The 19,070-nt window shown below is 32.4% G+C and overlaps 1 protein-coding gene and 1 pseudogene across 5 annotated transcripts in view; one reads left to right on the top strand and one right to left on the bottom strand.

Annotated features, from left to right (window-relative positions):
• DNAI4 (dynein axonemal intermediate chain 4) overlaps nt 1-19,070 on the bottom strand; it is a 126,167-nt gene that overhangs the window by 75,734 nt on the left and 31,363 nt on the right. For 3 of the 4 annotated variants that reach the window (XM_079132952.1, XM_079132951.1, XM_079132954.1), the window contains exons 7-8: nt 12,848-12,997; nt 516-710 (exon numbers count right to left, since the gene is read on the bottom strand). In XM_079132952.1, the coding sequence (XP_078989078.1) occupies nt 516-710; nt 12,848-12,997 (345 nt within the window). The remainder of the gene's footprint in view (nt 1-515; nt 711-12,847; nt 12,998-19,070) is intronic. The other variant, XM_079132953.1, reaches the window with a different exon arrangement.
• Nucleotides 14,347-16,059, top strand: LOC306659109 (ATP synthase subunit s, mitochondrial-like; annotated as a pseudogene). The gene has a single exon. The product of its transcript is annotated as an ATP synthase subunit s, mitochondrial-like (transcript).

The raw sequence follows: 19,070 nt of genomic DNA on the forward strand, positions 1-19,070 counted from the left end.
TTTCTACAACCATTCATTATACATATTATTTTATAACCTAACTTTTTGATGTAACTACATAGGAGATTAACTTTGCCTTGAAGGATCAAGAAAAATTTCAGGAAAGAAATATGTCTAATCCATATCTGAACACAGCAGGCAAAGAGGAGGCAAAGTTAAGGGTGGACTGCGAAGTATCTTGATAGTTGTCATTCTGATTGGAGTGAGATCAAATCTTAATTTGCATTTCTCTAATTGCTATAGAAGTTGAACATTTTTTCATATATTGTTTCTTTTTTGAGAGGATCTATTCAGTTCATTACAGATGCTTATGAAGTTTTGAATCTGAGGGTCAACCTTCTGTTGGTTCCCTAACCTGGACTTTACTGCTATTTACATGTTTAGTATTGAAAACTATATAAATATGTTCTCTAATAACTCAGTTTTGAGATTACATTTAGAAATATGTAAGAATACCACTTAATTTTTCTTAAGTTATTTGAGCTTATCTAAATATGATCAATTTTAAAGAATACCTCTTAAAATAGGAAGCTGACGATAAGCTGCAAGTTTGGGCTGAAATATATTCTCCATTAGAACCCGTTCCATGAAAAATAAATCTTGATGAAACTTGTCAGATTTTAATATTGCATCTGAGTGGTCCTCTTCATCATCATGGATTTTAGACAGAATTACATTTTCTATGTCCATTAGAGAACTAGCTTCACTATCTGCAACATACAAACATGATGCAATGATATCTAAATAATACTAGATGGTTCACACATTCTAAAAATTCAAAAATGACATTTTTTTCATTTCAATCTGTTTTCCTCCAGTTTCCAACAACTTCAACAGACACTGATTAAAATTTTTTATGTATAAACAAATGCTATATAAACATATTAATTAATTTTGGAATTCTTAATCATCAAAAAATATGCCGTTTTTCAAAAGTTAAGTAATGATATGCTCCTGAAGTAATTTGTACATGCCTTAGTGTGTTTTCTGTTCTTATATCATAATATCACAAACTGCGTAATTTATATAGAAAATAAATTCATTTTTTATAGTTCTGAAGGTTGGTAAATTCAAGGTAAAAGGGCTGCAGCTGTTGAGGGTCTTTTTACTGCTTCATGACATGACAGAAGGCATCACATGATCAGAGACAGGAAGCATGCACTCGGGTTTGTCTTCAACTCCCACACAGTTACTAATCCTATCATTGATCTCATCTAAATCTAATTACTTACTATAGGCTATACTTCCAAATTATCATTAATATAAATTTTAGGTTTATGTTTCCAACACATGAACTTGGGGCAATACATCCAAACTATAGCAGTATCTCTCTACTTTCTTACTCACATTGAAATAAGATTATCAGTCTTTATATACAAGTCTGATTTGAAGATTGCTTTATGGGAACACTACTGTACTAGTTTTTTATTACTGCTATAACAAAGTTTAGTGGCTTAATCAATGCAAATTTACTTGTCTTCTAGTTCAGTAAGTTAGAAGTCTGACACAGGTGTCACTGAAAAAAAACCAGGAGTTGATAAGACAATGTGTCATTTTGGAAACTCAAGAGAAGTATTTGCTTCCTGGACTTTTCTAGCTTCTTGGAGGTTTCCCACAACCTTCCCTCTATGTTCAAAGACAGAAACATTGCATCTTAGACCTTCTTCTGTCATTACATCTCTGTCCCAGACCACAGCTAGGAAAGGTCTTCCAGTCTTAAGTACTTACATGTTTAGATTGGACCCAATTAGCTAATCCAGGATAATCTCCCCAACTGAAGATCCTATTGTAATCACCTCTGAAAAGCCTTTTTACCATGTAAGGTAATCCTTTTATGGCATTCTGAAGCTCCAGGGATTGGGAGGTATACAAATTTGGGGGACCAGAATTCTGCCTACTACACTGTAATAAGGCCACAAAGGTATCAATGGAAGCCAGAGATTCCATTATCACTCAGCAGTATTGAGGAAAAAAGGAAACCAAATGGAAAACCTGAACCTCTGTTCCCACTTGGAAGTAATCAGGCAATGACTCACATTTTCCTCTGCTAGCATAGTGACAAAAAATAAAAACAAAACAAAACAAAACAAATAAACAAAAAAACTATTAAAATGAAAAAGTTAAAAAAGATCCAGATCCTCATAACACAATAGTTGAAATGTCCAGGTATCAACTGAAAGGCATTCACTATACCAAGAACCAAGAAAATCTCACTTGAATTAAAAAAAAAAAATCAATAGACACCAACACTGAAATGAGAGATGGTAGAACTTATCTGTTAAAAAAAAATCATCAAAATCCCATCATAAAAATGTCTCAACAGTATTTATGAACATACTTGAATCATAAAAAATAGGAAGTATCATCAAAGGAATAGAGCATTTTAGCAAAAAGAATCAAATGGAAAAATAGTGTGAAAAAAAGTGAACAGAGACTCAGAGAGTTATTGGACTATAACAAAAGAAATATTCATATCATTAGCATCTTAGAAGAAGAGGAGAAAGAAGGTATGATTGAAAAAGCATCTAAAGAAATGATAGCTGAAAACTTCCAAAATTTGGCAAATAACAACAAAAGATTAAAGAAACTAAATGAACCTGAAGGAGGATAAACCCAAAAGAAATTCACACCAAGAAACATATTTAAATTACTGAAAACAGAAGAAAAAAATCTAAGAAGCAGTGAAAGTAATTATACCTTATCTATAGAGGGAAAATAATTTGACTATCAGCAGGGTTTTTATTAGAAACCAGAAATGCTAGAAGGAAGTAGCATACATTCTTTGAATGTTGAATGAAAAGAACTGTCAACCCAGAATTCTATACCCAGTGAAAGTATCTTATAAAAATAAAGAGAAAATAAAGATGTTCTCAGACTGAAGAAGACTAAAAGAGTTTGTCTCTCCCCACGCAAAAAAAAAAAAAAAAAAAAAAAACAACCTAAGAATAGCTAAAGAAATTCTCTCAAGAAGAAAATGTGAAAAGGAAGAATTTTGGAACATCAGAGAGGATGAAAAGGACAATGAGGAAAACTAAAATATGAGTAAATAAAATATAACTTTCTGCTTTTGAGAGGTTTATGGTTGAAGAAAAAATTACATTGTCTGATGTAGTTCCTTATCTAATTATCTAAGTGTTTTAATAGCTAATATTTAGAAATATTTAAGCAAATAGGGAGATACCGTTTACTTGAACTGGTAAAATGTTGGCATTAGTAGACTGTGATAAGTTATTTGTATAGAATGTAATATATGGAGTTAACTCCTAAAAAAGCTACAGAGATAAATTAAAATGTAAATATTGAAATGGAATTAAAAAAAATATTGAATAACCAGCAAGAAGGCATGAAAAAGATAAAGAAGAAATAAAAAAATAAAGGCAGCAAAAAGAAAACAAATAGTGGCAGATTTACTGGCTAATATATAAATAAATATTTAAATACAAATGGTCTAAATATACAAATTCAAAGGCAGAAATCAGCAAATAGTGGATTAAAAACATGACTCAAATATATGATGCCTACAAGAAATTAATTTCAAATATGTAATATAGATAGATTGAAAGTAAAAGGATGGAAAAATATGTATCACGCAAACATTAACCAAAAGAAAGCAGGAGAGACTATGTCATTATCATAATGTCATAAAACAAACTTCATAGCAATGAAAATTACCAGAAACACATAACAATATTATATAATGACTGCACCAAGAAGATGTAGCAATAATCAATGTTTATGAAGAACAAACAGACTGCAAAATAGGTGAAGCGAAAGTCCAACAGAACTGAAAGGAGAAACAGACAAATCCAAAATCCAATAAACTAAAAAGATACTAAATTAGAAATAAAATAGACAAACTTAACCACACCACCAAATTAAGAAAATCGAGATTACAGTTCTATAACTCTCTACCTAATGCCCATAGAATATACTTCCTGAACCATAAAATAAATCTTACTACATCTAAAAGAAGATAAGTCATACTGGGTTCAAAGAAGAGAGATCATAATGTGTTTTTCAATCACAATGGAATCAAATGAGAAATAAACAATGGTATGATAAAAGGTAAATCTTTTAAAACTTGGAATTTAAAACACATACCCCAGGGCTGGGGATATAGATCAGTTGGTAGAGTGCTTGCCTCACAAGCACAAGGGCTGGATTCAATCCCCAGCACCACAAGGAAAAAAAAAAAATTACCCCAGATAATCTATGGATCAGAAAGGAAGTTGTAAGGGAAATAAAAAAAATAAATATATTTAATATAAATGAAAACATGACATATCCAAGTTTGTGGAACACAGATATAACAGTGTTAAAAGGGAAATTTGTAGCATAAATGTATGTATTAGAAAACAGGAAAAGTTTCAAATCAATAATCTAAACTCCCCAATCAACAACAAAGACCAAAAAAAAAAAAAAAAAAAAAAAAAAAAAGAAAAAGAAAAAAAGGAGCAAAATAAACTGAAAACAATCAAAAGGAAAGGAATAGAAAAGGTAATATCAGAAATAAATTAATATGGAGGTGGAAAAACAACAGAGAAAGTCGGCGAAACAAATAGTTCTTTTGAAGATCAATAAAATCAATAATCCTACAGAAAAACTGGCAAGTTGCTAAAATCAGGAATGAAATAAGAGATGCTATAGACCCTGCCAATATTAAAAGGATAATAAGAGAACACTAAAAGCTCCTCTATATTACATATATTTGATAACCTAGATGAAATGAAGAAACTACTTAACAAATACAAACCATTACAACTCACCCAATATAATATAATTTGAATATTAAGAAAATATAATTTTTAATTTTAAAAATTCCCCAAAAAAAAATCATTAGGCAGAGGTTTTCACTACAGAATTATATCAGACATTTAAAGAATTAAGACCAATTTTATATAATCTTTTCTAGAAAACAGAAGAAGAAGGAATACTTCCTAATACCTTTTTTTTTTTTTTTTTTTAAAGGGACAGGGCCACAGTATGTGCCTAGCATAGCCCCAAACTCCAGGATACAAGTAATCCTCTTCCCTCAGTCTCTTGAGTAACTGGGACTACAGGCATGCGCCATGGTATCTTGTCCTAATCCATTTCATGAAGTTAATATAACAGAGTCAGACAGAGAAGTACCAAAAAAAAAAAAAAAAAAAAGGAAAAGAAAAAGAAAGCTACATACCAGTATCCTTCATTAACATAGACATAAAAATCCTTAAAAAATTAGCAAATGGGATTCTGCAATATATAAAAAAATAGTTATATATCATGAGAAACTGGAGTTTATTGCAGAATGAAAGAATGCTCTAATATTGAAAACCCAATCGATGTAATCTATCAAATTAACAGGTTAATGAAAAGAAGTTATGTGATGATATCAATCAGTACAGAATAAGTATTTGATCAAATTCAATATCCATTTGTAATGGGCCAGGCTACATGGGCAATGACCAAACAGACTCCATTTTACTCTGAGACTCCATGTCATGTAGGAAATGCCTCTCCCATGGGAACACCCTGCCTCTGTACCCATCAATAGTTGCTTAGCATAGCATGTTTAGCAACAGAAAATAGCAATTCTTCTGCAAGGTAAAATTGTTCTCTTTTTGGTTCCCATTTTTCTTGGACAATGTACCCTGTCAGAGAATGATTGTCTAGATGTTAGTAATCATTTTTTTTTTTTTAACTTGTACTCAACTAGGGTCGTTTTGACCCACTTCCCCTTCTGCTTATGATTTTAGATCTCATGATGTTTGTTTGTAGTTTTGAATCACAGCAACAGCCACTTATGATTAATGTACTAATGGTATAAAAGGTGTTCTCTAACCCCTGGAGGGGGTTGAAGGGTGTAGATTTTGCAGCCTGCCCCTCCGTCCTACCAGCTGGTGAATACAGACCTCCAGCTGGTAAAAAAAGATGGTTCTATCTCCTGCTTTAAGGTTGACCTGGTGATTTATTGCCATAACACATTCATGGAAAAAACTCTTGAAAAAATAGGAATAGAGAGGATGTCACAGACCAAAATGTCTGTGTATCTAAAAATTCGTATGTTGGAAAAATAATTAAGTCATGAGGATGTGACACCCCCAGAGAGTTCACTTGCTATTTTTCTACCATATGAGGATATAACAAGAAGTCAGCAGCTATAGTCTAGATAAAGATTATTAAATTTTTATTAGTGTGAGTTCCTTCCAATTTGGTCTTGGGTTCTCTGTCAAGAATGCTGAAAAACCAAGGTACCCCCTCTCTATGAGACATCCCCTGACCAGGGGGAAAGTTAGATTCAGGTGTGTTGGGTGAAATCAAAGTATACGAAATAGAAGAAATTAATCACTTGCAGGTCTCAAGAAGTTTTTGGCACTAACTAGAGACCGATGGGAAATCCAGCAGGTGAGGAAGGAGCAAGGATCAGCAAGACTATGACTTTATTAAGGTCCTGGGTATTATCACTTAGTCTTTTCCACTGGGCTTATGGATTTGAACATGTCCAAAGACTGGCTTATTTACGTGACTCTGGTGTTGAAGATTAGGTATTGTGATAGCCAATAGCTATGGAGTACACTGGGTTTGGGATCTGTGCTGTTTTGCAAACAATCATACAGGGAAAGAAAACCTTCATTAAGCCAAAGGTGATGAGGTACAACTGAGTTTTAAATAACTTATGTCAGGTCCAAAAATAGATGCAAAGGCAGCAATTATATTAGATGAATTTTCAACAAGAGCGCCCAACAGAACGCAAGTATGCTGGCACTCTGATTTCAAGTTTCCAATCTCCAGAACCATAAGAAATATGTATTTCTGTTGTTTATAAGCCACCAGGTCTATGGTAGTTTTGTTACAGTGGCCCAAACTCAGACAGAATATTCATCAACTTGATAAAAAGCTTATACGAAAAAAAAAAAACTATAGTTAACATTATTCTCAATAGAGAAAGAATTAATGTTTTCTTACAATCAGGAGCAAGAATTCCTGCTTGCATCACTCTCATTCAATACAGAAATAGAGGTTCTAGCAAGGGCAATATGGTAAGAAAAAGAAATAAAAGACATACAGATCAGAAAGGAAAACAATGAACTTTTCCTATTTGCAGGTGATATAATTATCTATGCAGAATATCCCAAGGAATCTACAAAAATACTCCTAGAACTAATATATGTATTTAGCAAGATCTTGGGATATCAGATAAATATGTAAAAATCAACCATATTTCTATATAATAGCAATGAACAGGTAGATACAAAATTAAAAATTGAGTTACTGTAAAATTTCTTAAAAGTAAGTGTATATCTAATAAAACATGTACAGGGTTTGAATGCTGAGAACTATAAAAAAACTAATAAAAAGAAATCTAATAAAGAAGATCTCAATAAATGGAAAACATACCATATTTATGGATTATAAGATGCAACACATAAAAATATCAATTTTTTTGTCTTTGAGGCTTTGATTACTCTGTGTGTGTGTGTGTGTGTGTGTGTGTGTGTGTGTGTGTACATGGTATTGAGGGCCTTGTGCATGCTAAGCAGAAACTCTACCACTAAAATACATCCTCAGACTGATGTTTTGATATCTTGAGGCCTTGCTTACCCTGGCAGGATGCTATACTGAGGTTAGCCAATTCCCAGAGACAGTAAAGGAACAGATCTAATGGCATATCTTTTTTATACAAGCCAAACAACCAAAGACCATATCTCTACCGTCAAGCTTTCACATTCAGGACCACTATTCCCCACCCCTAATTATCTGATTGTCAGCTATCAGATAATAAGGGGCAGCCCATATGTTTCAGAACTCATTGAAAGTGCTCAAAGTAGCCAATTCTAAGCCAGCTTACCTTGCCTTACTAATTAATATTTAGGCATAAATCTAACAAAAAGCATACAGAATCTTAAGCAAAAATATGAACAAATTATTGAATACCTTTTCCTGTCCCCCCATTCCTCCCTTTACTCATTCATTGCTCTAGCTCATGCCTTCTCTATGTATCCAAACTTTCAGAAATAGTTGTCCAAATTCACTCTCTCCACTTCCTCCTCTGAATGAAAAATTAAATATTTAAATAAATAAATTTTCATGCATAAAACAGCTTAATAATTTTAAAGTATCGTATTATTCCCAACATATCTATTGATTTAATGAATCTCGATTAAAATACCAACAAGTTATTTTGTGGATATCAATAATGATTCTAAAGTTTCTAAGGAAAAATAAAAGACAAAGACTGACCAATACAATACTGAAAAATGGTCAGATGACTGATAATACCTGAATGAACTACATACAGGTAATGAAGACATATTGGTAAAATAATAGACAAACTGATCAACAGAAGAGAACAGAAAGCCAATAAATTAACCCACACAAATAAAATCAACTTACATCTGACAAAAAGGAGCAAGACAATTCAATAGAGAGAAGAAAGTATTTTCAATAAGTGGTGCTAGAACAATTGGACAATTGGACATTGATATGGTTTAGATGAGTGTCTCCTAAAGGTTGATGTGTTAAAGCCTGTTCCTCAGAGTGGCAGCATTGGGAGGTGTGCGGACCTGTAAGAAGCTGAACCTAGTGGGAAGACTTTAGGTCCTTAAAGGGGATGTACCTCTGAAGGGGATTTGGGAACTCTGACCTCTTTGTTTTCTAGTCCATGAAGGAAGCAATTTGCTCTGCTGCTCCTGCCATGATGTGCCAACTTGTCAGAGGTCCAAAGTAACAGGTTCACCCTATCTTTGACTAAAACCTCCAGAACCATGAGTCAAAATAAACTTTTTCTTACTATGAGCTAATTGCCTCAGCTATTTCATTACAGTAACGTGAAACAAACAATGCAACCATCAACAGGCAGAAAGAATTAATTCAGGTGCAGAACTTAAAGCTTTTGCAAAACCAACAGAAATGAACCTTATGCCTTAATGTAAAATGCAGAAAAGACAACATAGAAGAAAATGGTGATGAGTTCATACAGCATCAAAAGCGCTTGGGAGGCTGAGGCAGGAGGATCGTAAGTTCGAAGCAGCCTCAGCAAATGTGAGGCACTAAGCAATTCAGTGAGACCCTATCTCTAAATAAAATACAAAAAATAGGGCTCAGTGGTCAAGTGACCCTTAGTTCAATCCCCAGTATCCCCACCCCCGCCAAAAAAAGAAGCACAACCCAAAAAAGAAAAAGTTGGCAAATTGGAGTTTATCAAAATTAAAAACAGCTTGATTACGGAAAACCCTGTTAAGAAAATGAAGAGACATATGACAGACTGGGAAAAAATGTTTTCAACACATGTATCTGATAAAAGACTAACATCCAAATTATATACAGAACCCTTCCCTAAAATTAAACAATGTTTAAAATTGTATTAAACTGCTGTAGGCCCATGAAGATACATGACCAAAAAAAAAAAAAAGGTGTTCAACATCATATGCTATTAGAGAACTGCAAATTAAAACAAGATACCATCATGAATCTATTAAAATCAGAAGAAATAACAAATACCAATTCCAGCAAGAATGAATACCAATAGAAATGCTCATTCATTATGTATCCAAGGCAAAATGATACAACTATTTTGTAAGTTAATAGACCAGACACCCTCTTATTATACAGTGTAACAATTTGTTTCTAGGTATATAGCTAATCTTATTTCAAATTTATGTCTACATAAAAAGTTGTAAGTAAATATTTATAACAGTTTTCTTTATAATCACTCAAAAGTGAAAGCAATCAAAAGTTCTTCAGTTAGTGAGTAAAAAAAACAGTGGTACATCAATGTAATATTTTTCAGTATAAAAATAAATGAGTTGTCAAATCATGAAAATACATGGATGAGGCCTAAGTACATATTGTTTAGTAAGAGAAGTCAGTCTGAAAAGGCTATATATATTGTATGATTCCAACTCTATGACAGTTTGGAAAAGAAAAATATAGAGACAACAAAAACTAAAATATCAGTGATTATCAGGGAAACTGGAGCAGGGAAAATGATGAAAAAATGGAGTACAAGGGATATTTGGGTAAGCAAAACTGTTCTGTATGAAATTAATGGTAGAAACATGTCATGCATTTGTCAAAATACACAGAACCCTGGGCGCAATGGCCCACACCTGTAATCCTATCCGCTTGGGAGGGTGAGGCAGGAGGAGCATGAGTTCAAAGCCAGCCTCTAAATAAAATACAAAAAAAAAAAAAAAAAAAAAAAAAGGCTGGGCTGGGGATATAACTCAGTGGTTAAGTGCCTCTGGGTTTAATCCCGGGGGGGGGAGGGGGGGCGGGGGAGCAAAAAAAACACACACACACACACACAAAAACAAAAAACACAAAACCTACACTGAACTGTTCAAGACAAAAAAATGGACTTTAAGGTAAACTATGGACTTTAGTTAATAGTGTATCAATATTGGCCCATCAATTTTAACAAATAAACTACACCAATATAAGATATTAAAAGTAGTTCATGTGTTGGACATGAAGGAATGGAAGGTTTACATGGATCTCTCAGAACGATCTGCTCAATTTTTCTATAAAATCAAAAATGTCCTAGAAAAATCCATTAATCAACCTTTAACTCTAAAGCCCTATTTTGCGGGGGGGGGGGGGGAAGCCCATGAGAGAAAATGATTTTTTTCTCTTTGAACTGAGATATGGTCTTAACATTCAAAGATTAAAATTATAGAAATTCCCCATTTCCCAGACCAAATATAAATAAGTTAAAACACAACCTGTACAAAGTTTAAATGGCACTGAAGTGCTTCTTAAGCCGAATATAGAGCATATTTAACTTTTAAAATTTGTTTATACTTTAAAATCTGAGTCAAAAGAGAATTTAGAGGTGATTTAATCCAAGTTTTCATTTGAATTTACAATCTCAATAAACCTGATCACTCAACTCTGTTGCCGATATATTTTTATTTTCCCTCTTCTCATAATTCTGGTTTTCCCTATGTCCTTGCCTGAACACAACAATAAAATAAAGCATTAAAATAAAGTATGTCTCTGTTTTTCTATTGTAGTTATTGAATATGGTTTTAGTATCCCTTTTTGCTTTTAAAAGCACATTCATATACACATGAAATTAAAGATGCACAAACTGATACTTATGGTGGGAGGACTTTGCACTTGCACATTTTTGTGGGTTAGTGGCTTAATGGATGTGGAATATACATATCTAATCTGAAATTCCAGTGTAATTCTCAGTCCAAGACTGGATTTTTCTGAGTAGTTTTTTAACTTCTAAAATCAAACATATTGTATGGACATTCATGTTCAACAAAACGAATGTTTCTTTTTTTGATAACAAATAATTCATTCTTCCCTTCCTTGTTCTCTGAGAAAACCATAATTCACTATAAATAATTATGACTAAAACATAGTTATAGTCTACATGAATATAAATGTGATTATACATTTATATAAAAGAACATAGGTCAAAAAGAACATAGGTCATATACTGGAAGCTTAGATTAAAATAAAAGATTAAGCAAGATAAAAAGACCAAGTTAAAAGGTCTTATGGATCTAAAATCGCTTAAGGAAATATAGTCAATTAGAAAGTAGCTGTTTTCTGGAATTCATCAATTTTCTTTAAACAATGTTTCAAATTATTTACTGACTTACAGAACTTCCAAATTTACATTTGTCTTCGGATCAAAATCAGTGAAAGTGAAAAGTTTATGAAAATTTGTCAAGACTTTACAAAAATTTTGTCAGGTTATAGCTATTCTGAAATAAGGACAATTCCTTAAGTGCAATAATATAATTTTACAAGAAGACGACTCTGCAGGATAGGTAGAACAAAATTAGATAATCACAAAATATTTGGAAGTGAATGCCATGCATAAAGGTCTATGTCTATAATCCTAGCTACTCAGGAGGCTAAGCAAAAGGATCTCAACTTCAAGGCCAGCCTCTGTAATTTAACAAGACCCTGTTTCAAAAATAAAATAAAAAGGATTAGGTCAGTGGTAGAACTCCCCTGGGTTTAATTCCTCGTACTGCTAAATAAATTTAAAAAACAAAGGAGCTTAACAAACTTTTTATACCTGGACATGGTAAAAAACTTTTCCATATTGCAAATATGCTTAGAAAGTTACAATTTTGTGTACTTAATTATAACATTTTATCTTAAAACTTAGAATATTAAAAGCTAAAGTTGTAATGCAAGGTTTCTTAGCCCTGGTAGCTGATTATTGGGTTAGGACTTCTTTGTTGTAGGGGCTGTCCTGAATACTAAAAAAATTTTAGCAGTATTCTTGACAGCTACCCACAAGATGCTCTTATAGTCATGACACTCCGAAATATCTCCAGACATTTTCAATGTCCCCTGTAGAGATAAAATTGCCTCTAGTTAAGAGTGCCATTACTGTATCTCCATTTTAAATGTGTACGTATATGTAAAATCTGTAGAAAGAAAGAAAGGAAGACAAAAAATGATAGAAATCATGTGAAAGTGTAAAGAGCAAGTAAAGAGGCAATGGAGAAAGAAGTTTGAAATCTCGGCAGATATCTAAGAAAAAATAAAACCTTCAGTTCAGAGTTTAAAGAAGTGTGATAGAATAACAGCTTTATTACTGAGTAAAAACTGTACTTTAATGTTCCATCAGAAAGAAAACTTTGTCATTCCTGGAAAAACAATTTTAAATGTCATGTGAAAGGGCTAGAGTTGTAGCTCAGTGGTAGAGCACTTGCCTAGCATGTGTGAGGTACTGGGTTTGATCCTCACTACCACATAGAAATAAATAAATAAAATAAAGGTCCATCAACTATTAAAACAAACACACACACACACACACACACACACATATATATATATATATATATATTATGTGAAAGCATCACTCAAAAAACTGAAATAAATGAAATCTTACTTTTTTCCATGTTACTTCCTGTCAGTCTTTGGTCCCTATCTTTAGGACGTACATTTGCTTTACTACCTGATTTAACTGAAGATTGTTTTGCTGATAAAGATTCTAGAGCATTATAAGAATCAAACAAATCCCAGGTAGTGGCCATCATGCCTAAAGAGAAAGAAAGGAAAAAATGATCTGAAACTAAACTAATATATCAGTTTTATACAAAATCAGTCATAGCGAAATCTAAGAATATCAAGTATTTATTTTTAAAAAGTTACTGTTTTTAAAATAATGGCAAAAAGTGAATAAAGATGACAAAGAAATAATTCATGAGGCTACCTCAAGAAATCCTCTGTTATCATACTATTAGCATCTACAAATACCTTAGTGCTTTAGGGATAGCTCCACATTATTCTTACTATCATTTTTTATCTCCACACCTCTTTTTCCTCTTCTCCAAGCTTATGTGGCATAATATCAGCAGTCTGTTATTATAGGTCCACTCAGTGATATGGACCTGGACAATAATGTCATAAAATTTTTATGTTCATACATATTATGGTTAAGATATAACATGTAATATTCTACAGATCTGTTTACTTGAAAACAAATGATTCCATTTATCCAGTAAAATTCCTTATATTCCTATTAACATGAAAAGATTGTACTTGTTAAGAAAACGATAGATTCTGTTTTCAAGAAATTTGTGGAGTAGTATGATTATCTCTCTTTTTAAACTTTATACGTTTGTTAAATTTATTCATGTCATCTAAAATAACAATGGTCCCCAAACAAAAACTGGGCATATTATTTAATTTCAAATAATAATTTTAAAAGCTTCAACCCCTTTTACTCTGATGTGTAGCACATTTTAGCAATTTTTTAAATCACTGATTACAAATGATGTAGTTCTACATGCTAAACTTTCTAACTTTCAGCTAAAGGATGGTGTTTTAACAAAGAATTATTTTCCTTAAAAATTAAACATAGAATCTGGACCTAACAAATGCAGTTACTTCATTGCTAGAACTATTGTTTTCCTAATATAAAATGAAGGAGCTTTGATATCTAATGTTTTCAATGGATAAGAATATAAACTCAAAATTTCATAATATTTCTATCTTAATGAAATTTCCTTAATGGCATCTAATGAGTAATGCAAAGAATAAATATTAGTATATTTTAATGAAGTGGAAAGGGTACAATTTCCATGTTTATAAAGAGAATTAAGAAAGAAATTATATCCTTGAATATTGAATTACCTTTCTTTTTCTAGCCTTTACCTGAAAGTTTGGTAAGTTCAGTATGTAGGAATATATTGTTACACAGTCACTAGTAATATAATTGCTACACAAATTAATATACATATTACAAATTAGCAGTGCAAGATATTAGGGTGATTTAAAACATTTTTATTTGAAAACAACAAATGATTGCTGATTTTAGTATTTTTTAGTTTGAGTAAGTTTAACTTAATAGAAAACTTCAGTGGATGCTGGCTCACTCCCCCATCTCTGCGATGCTATCAAATGATGCTGTTTGGAAAAATTTGCCAGCAGTTGTGTGACTTAAAGAAACTCGCTGGTCATGTGATTCCAGATACTTCTGGGGTTGGCTGAATGCAGTGTTTAATAAAGTGATTAGTAGGGATGTTGGCCCCAACAGGGCTGCGTCTGAATGGCTATTATGCTGTGTGGTCAGGGTGTGCTACTGTGGCCAGGAAAGGTGGCAGAAGGACTACAACAACCTCCCAACAGGCCCTCTGCAAAAATACAAGATTCAAGAGATTGATGCCACCAACTCTTGTATTGTGAGCATTGGATTTGATTACATGGAAGGCCTAGAGCGTGTTGAAAAAATAACACTATGCAAGTGTCATTATATTGAGGACGGCTGTTTGCAAAAGCTTAGTCAACTTAAAAAATTACAAAAAAGCCTATTGGAAATAGAAATAAATGATTTCCTGTGGGAATATCACAGACAAAGGCATCATTGCTTTGTGTCATTTAAGAAACCTCAGGTATTTGTTTTTAAGTGATCTTCCTAGAATAAAAGAAAAAGAAAAAGAAAATCTTGTCCAAGTCTTTAAGATGGTATTGCCTTCTCTGGAACTAAAATTGCACTTGAAGTAAAATAATAAGAATCAATAAGTGTCTTATTTAATTAATAATGAAGGATCACTTGAAATTGTTGATCCTAAACAGCAACAAATACTATATAATCATCAACAGAACTGTAAAAAATGTTATTTCATAACATTTTAGATGTAGAGAGTCGGTCATATATAGAAGACAAATATTAGATGTGACTCACTAATGTTCCTAAGTTGGAAGTGAGAAATTATGTACATTAAATCATTTTAAGAAAAGTGAAAATGAGGAGGCAATTTAATACTAACATATTCCTCATACAATATAAATATCAATATACTAAATGTCTCCTGATATGTTGACTTAGAATTCTTTAAAGTGATTTAACTATATGATTCAGATATTCTTTATTGTATTAAAAACAATTTATATTACAACTTTAGAATTATTGAAGTATATTGCTATAAATGCACAATTATGAAAAATTGGAAGCTAAATTACAGATTCATTGAATCAATTATGCATAGCGGTCAGTGGAGGCATGCATTTCATATTGCTTCCCAGGATTTGCACACATTTCTTATGACCCTGAATTCCTGTGCTCTTCATAGTATATGCCCTTTCTTAGAATGAATATTGTTGGTTCATCTATCTTACAAGTTTAGGCTGGTGTTTCATTAAAATTGGATATAGATAGTTGACTGAATAGTTCTGACAATTGCAACAGAACAGAGGATAACAATTGTAAAGACCAGCAGGCCACACTGAACTTTTTACTTAAATTTTACAAATTGCTTTAAACAGAGAATTGTAATGTATCAATCAGAGGCTAGTTTTTCTTGCCTTGACTATTTTGGATGCTACCACCTATGAGTCCAAGGGACATCAAAAAGAAGTATAAACACATAAGTCAATTTATATGTAGAAAACAGTAATAAAAATGTCATAAATAGATAAAACAAGTCTTTATTTTTACCTACATGAAATAGCTCTGATTCTATTATTGCTTATGCCAATTTGTTTATGGACTTCTGTGTGTTTGGTTTGAACGTTAAGCTATTGAATATAAACTTGACAGAAAATTATTGTAAAACAAACACTTTCTATGATGAAAAAAAAAGAAATAGAAAACTTCCAACCCATCAAATTATATAAGTTAAAAATGTTCAGTTTTTGTATATCAAATATACCTCATTAATAAATAAATTTATATATCAATAAATGAATTTATATATTTCAATAAAGCTGCTTAAAAATAAAATCTCAAGCTATATGCCCTAGTATTATGTTCAAGAAGGGTAATAAATAACATATGGCTGCATCTTCTAGTTTTATGGTTATATACTATTAAAGCAGCTTATTTTAACTGGTATCAGAAAAAAATATTTTAAATTAAACTTTTTTTTTTTTAGCATTTCTGGGTTAGTCTAAGGTTTGTCCAGTGGGAAATGGGTTGTGATAGGAGAGTGTCCATGGAGCTCTAAACAATTAGGGTTGTTCTATTTCTTATGCTGGCTAGTAAAGCACATGGAATTCATTGTTTCTTTATACTACACATATATGTGTTATATACTTCTATTAGTAGGATGTGTTTCATAGTAAAAAATTTTTAAATATTAAAGACAATATTTACACTAAATAATTAAAATACAACCAAATAAATAGTAAGGTTTTATCATAAAATAAAAGCGTATGTCTTCTCTCCCTGATTTTGAATGAAACTGCAAGATAGATGCAGAAATGGAGATCAAAATATTACTGGTAAGGTTGATTGAAAAATGTGGTCTTAAATCTATAGCTAAACATATTAACTAATTCTTTCTTTCAGAATATAGAGAATAAATGCAAACTAGTAACTGCACAGCTAGAGAAGCAACAACCTTTTTCCACAGGGGTGAGATCAGAATGTATGCTTTCTGCAAGGGAAGAATCATAACTAAATAACCTGGAAGTGGCTGAGCTGTAATTCATTTTCCTAAACACTTCTTTCAGATTAGTCACTTCTCCTTCCTTGGGAATGAGTGAATAAGGTATAGAGAGGGGTTACAAATGATTAATTTAGCTAAATTACTTTTGTAAAGGTTTAAAGTGAGGAGGACATTTCCCCCGACAATTGTAATAGCAAATTCTGATAAAGATGGTAGTTCAAATAATTGAGTTTTTTCAATTTATCTAAATACAACTAATGGAAAGGAGATCAAGAACCAAATTAAGAGCAGTAATGGCAAGCTAGGTACAGAGAAAAATCCAGATAGATAACTGTGTATGTGTGTGGGAGGGAGTCTTTAATTCCATTAATGTTGCATATTACATTGACTGATTTTCTATGTTGACCTCCTCTTACATGAGTGGGATAAACACTTGATCATAGTGTATAATCCACTTAATATGCAGCTGAACTGAGTTTATTTGTACTTTGTTGAAGATGCTTTTGTCCATAATTATAAGGAACATTGGTCTGCATTTTATTTTAATTTTTTTTATCTGACTTTGGCATCAGAGTAATGCTGGCCTCATGAGTCTCAAAATGTTCACTTCTCTTCCATCTTTGGGAGACATTTATGAAAGGATTTGTAGTAAATCTTCTATAAATGATTGGTAGAATTCACCCGTGAAATCATTTGGTCCTGAGATTTTCTTCGATAGGGTTTATCCTATCAAAGATAGGATAATTCAATCTCTTGTTGTTTTAGTAAGCTTTTGCACCAAAACTACCTAACAAGAATGACTCAGAGGAGGAAAAGTTTATTTGGTATCAGAGGTCTCACAGTCCACAAGGTTCCATTCCTGTGGGTCCAAGGTGAGGCAATACATCATAGAGGAAAGGCCCAGTGGAGAAAAGCTGCTCCCCTCCAGGTAGCAAGGAAGTAGGGATGGAGAGGGGAAGGAACCAAAGGTACATGCACCCTTCCAGTCATGCCCCACCTGCCTAGTTACCACCCAGTCCATTCAAACTAGAATGGATTCATTAGGTTCCAGCTCTCACAATCCAATTAAATCCTCTAAACATTCCTGCATTAATACAAGACCTTTGAGGGATGTCTTATATCCACACTACTACATCTGTCATACATCTGTTGAGATTTTCTATTTCCCCTTGAGTCAGTTTGGGAACTTTGTGGGTGTCTAGGAATCTGTACATTTCATTTAGTTATCTAATTTATTGGCATACAATTGTTTATAGTATTTTGTTATAATTCATTTTGTTTTGGGAAGGTCAGGAGTCCCACTTTCACTTCTGATTCTGGTAGTTTGAATCATCTCTCCTTTTTTTTGTAGTCAGTTTGGCAAAAGTTTTGTCAATTTTCAGAGTATCAACTTTTAAAAATTTACCTATTCTGTATTCTGTTTATCTCCACTCTAGTCTTTATTATTCCCTTCCTTCTGTAGGTTTTGGATCTTTATACCTTAAGGTATAAAGTTAGGTTACTGATTTGAGATCTTTCTTTTTTTGTGGTATTGGGGATCTAACCCAGGACCTCACACATACCAAGCAAACATTCTACCATGGAGCTATATAAGCTATACATTTCCCCCTATCATTGCTTTCACTACAGTCCATAAGTTCTGGCATGTTGTATTCTCATTTTTATTTGTCTAAAAGTATTTTCCAACTTCTCCTGTGTTTTCTTCTTTGACCCACTGTTGTTTGATTTCTACATATTTTATGAATTTTCCACTTTTCCATCTGTTATAGATTTTTAGTTTCATTATACTATGGTCAGAAAAGTTCTTTAGATGATTTCAAAATTTATAATTTTATCAACCCAGGTTTTGTGTCCTAATATAATGGTCTATCTTGAAGAATGCTGCATGCAAACTTGAGGAAAATATGTATTCTGCTGTTTGTAGGTGGAGTATTCTGTGCATGTTTGTTATTTTGGTTGGTTTATTGCCATTAAAATCCTTTGTTTCCCTATTGATCTTGTCTAATTGCTCATTACTGGCAGTGGAATATTGAAACCATTATTATAAAACTGTGTATTTCATCCTCCAACTGTGTCTATTCTTCTTATCTTTTGGGGTTTTCTAGTTAGGTGTATTTATAATTCTAATATCTTCTTTATAGATTGACCTTTTATTAATATACATTTTTGTTTCTTACAATTTCTCTAAAGTCTCTTGCATGATACTAGTACAAGTGTCTA

The sequence above is a fragment of the Sciurus vulgaris genome, assembly GCF_902686455.1.
Source record: "Sciurus vulgaris genome assembly, chromosome: 1".
Taxonomy (NCBI): domain Eukaryota; kingdom Metazoa; phylum Chordata; class Mammalia; order Rodentia; family Sciuridae; genus Sciurus; species Sciurus vulgaris.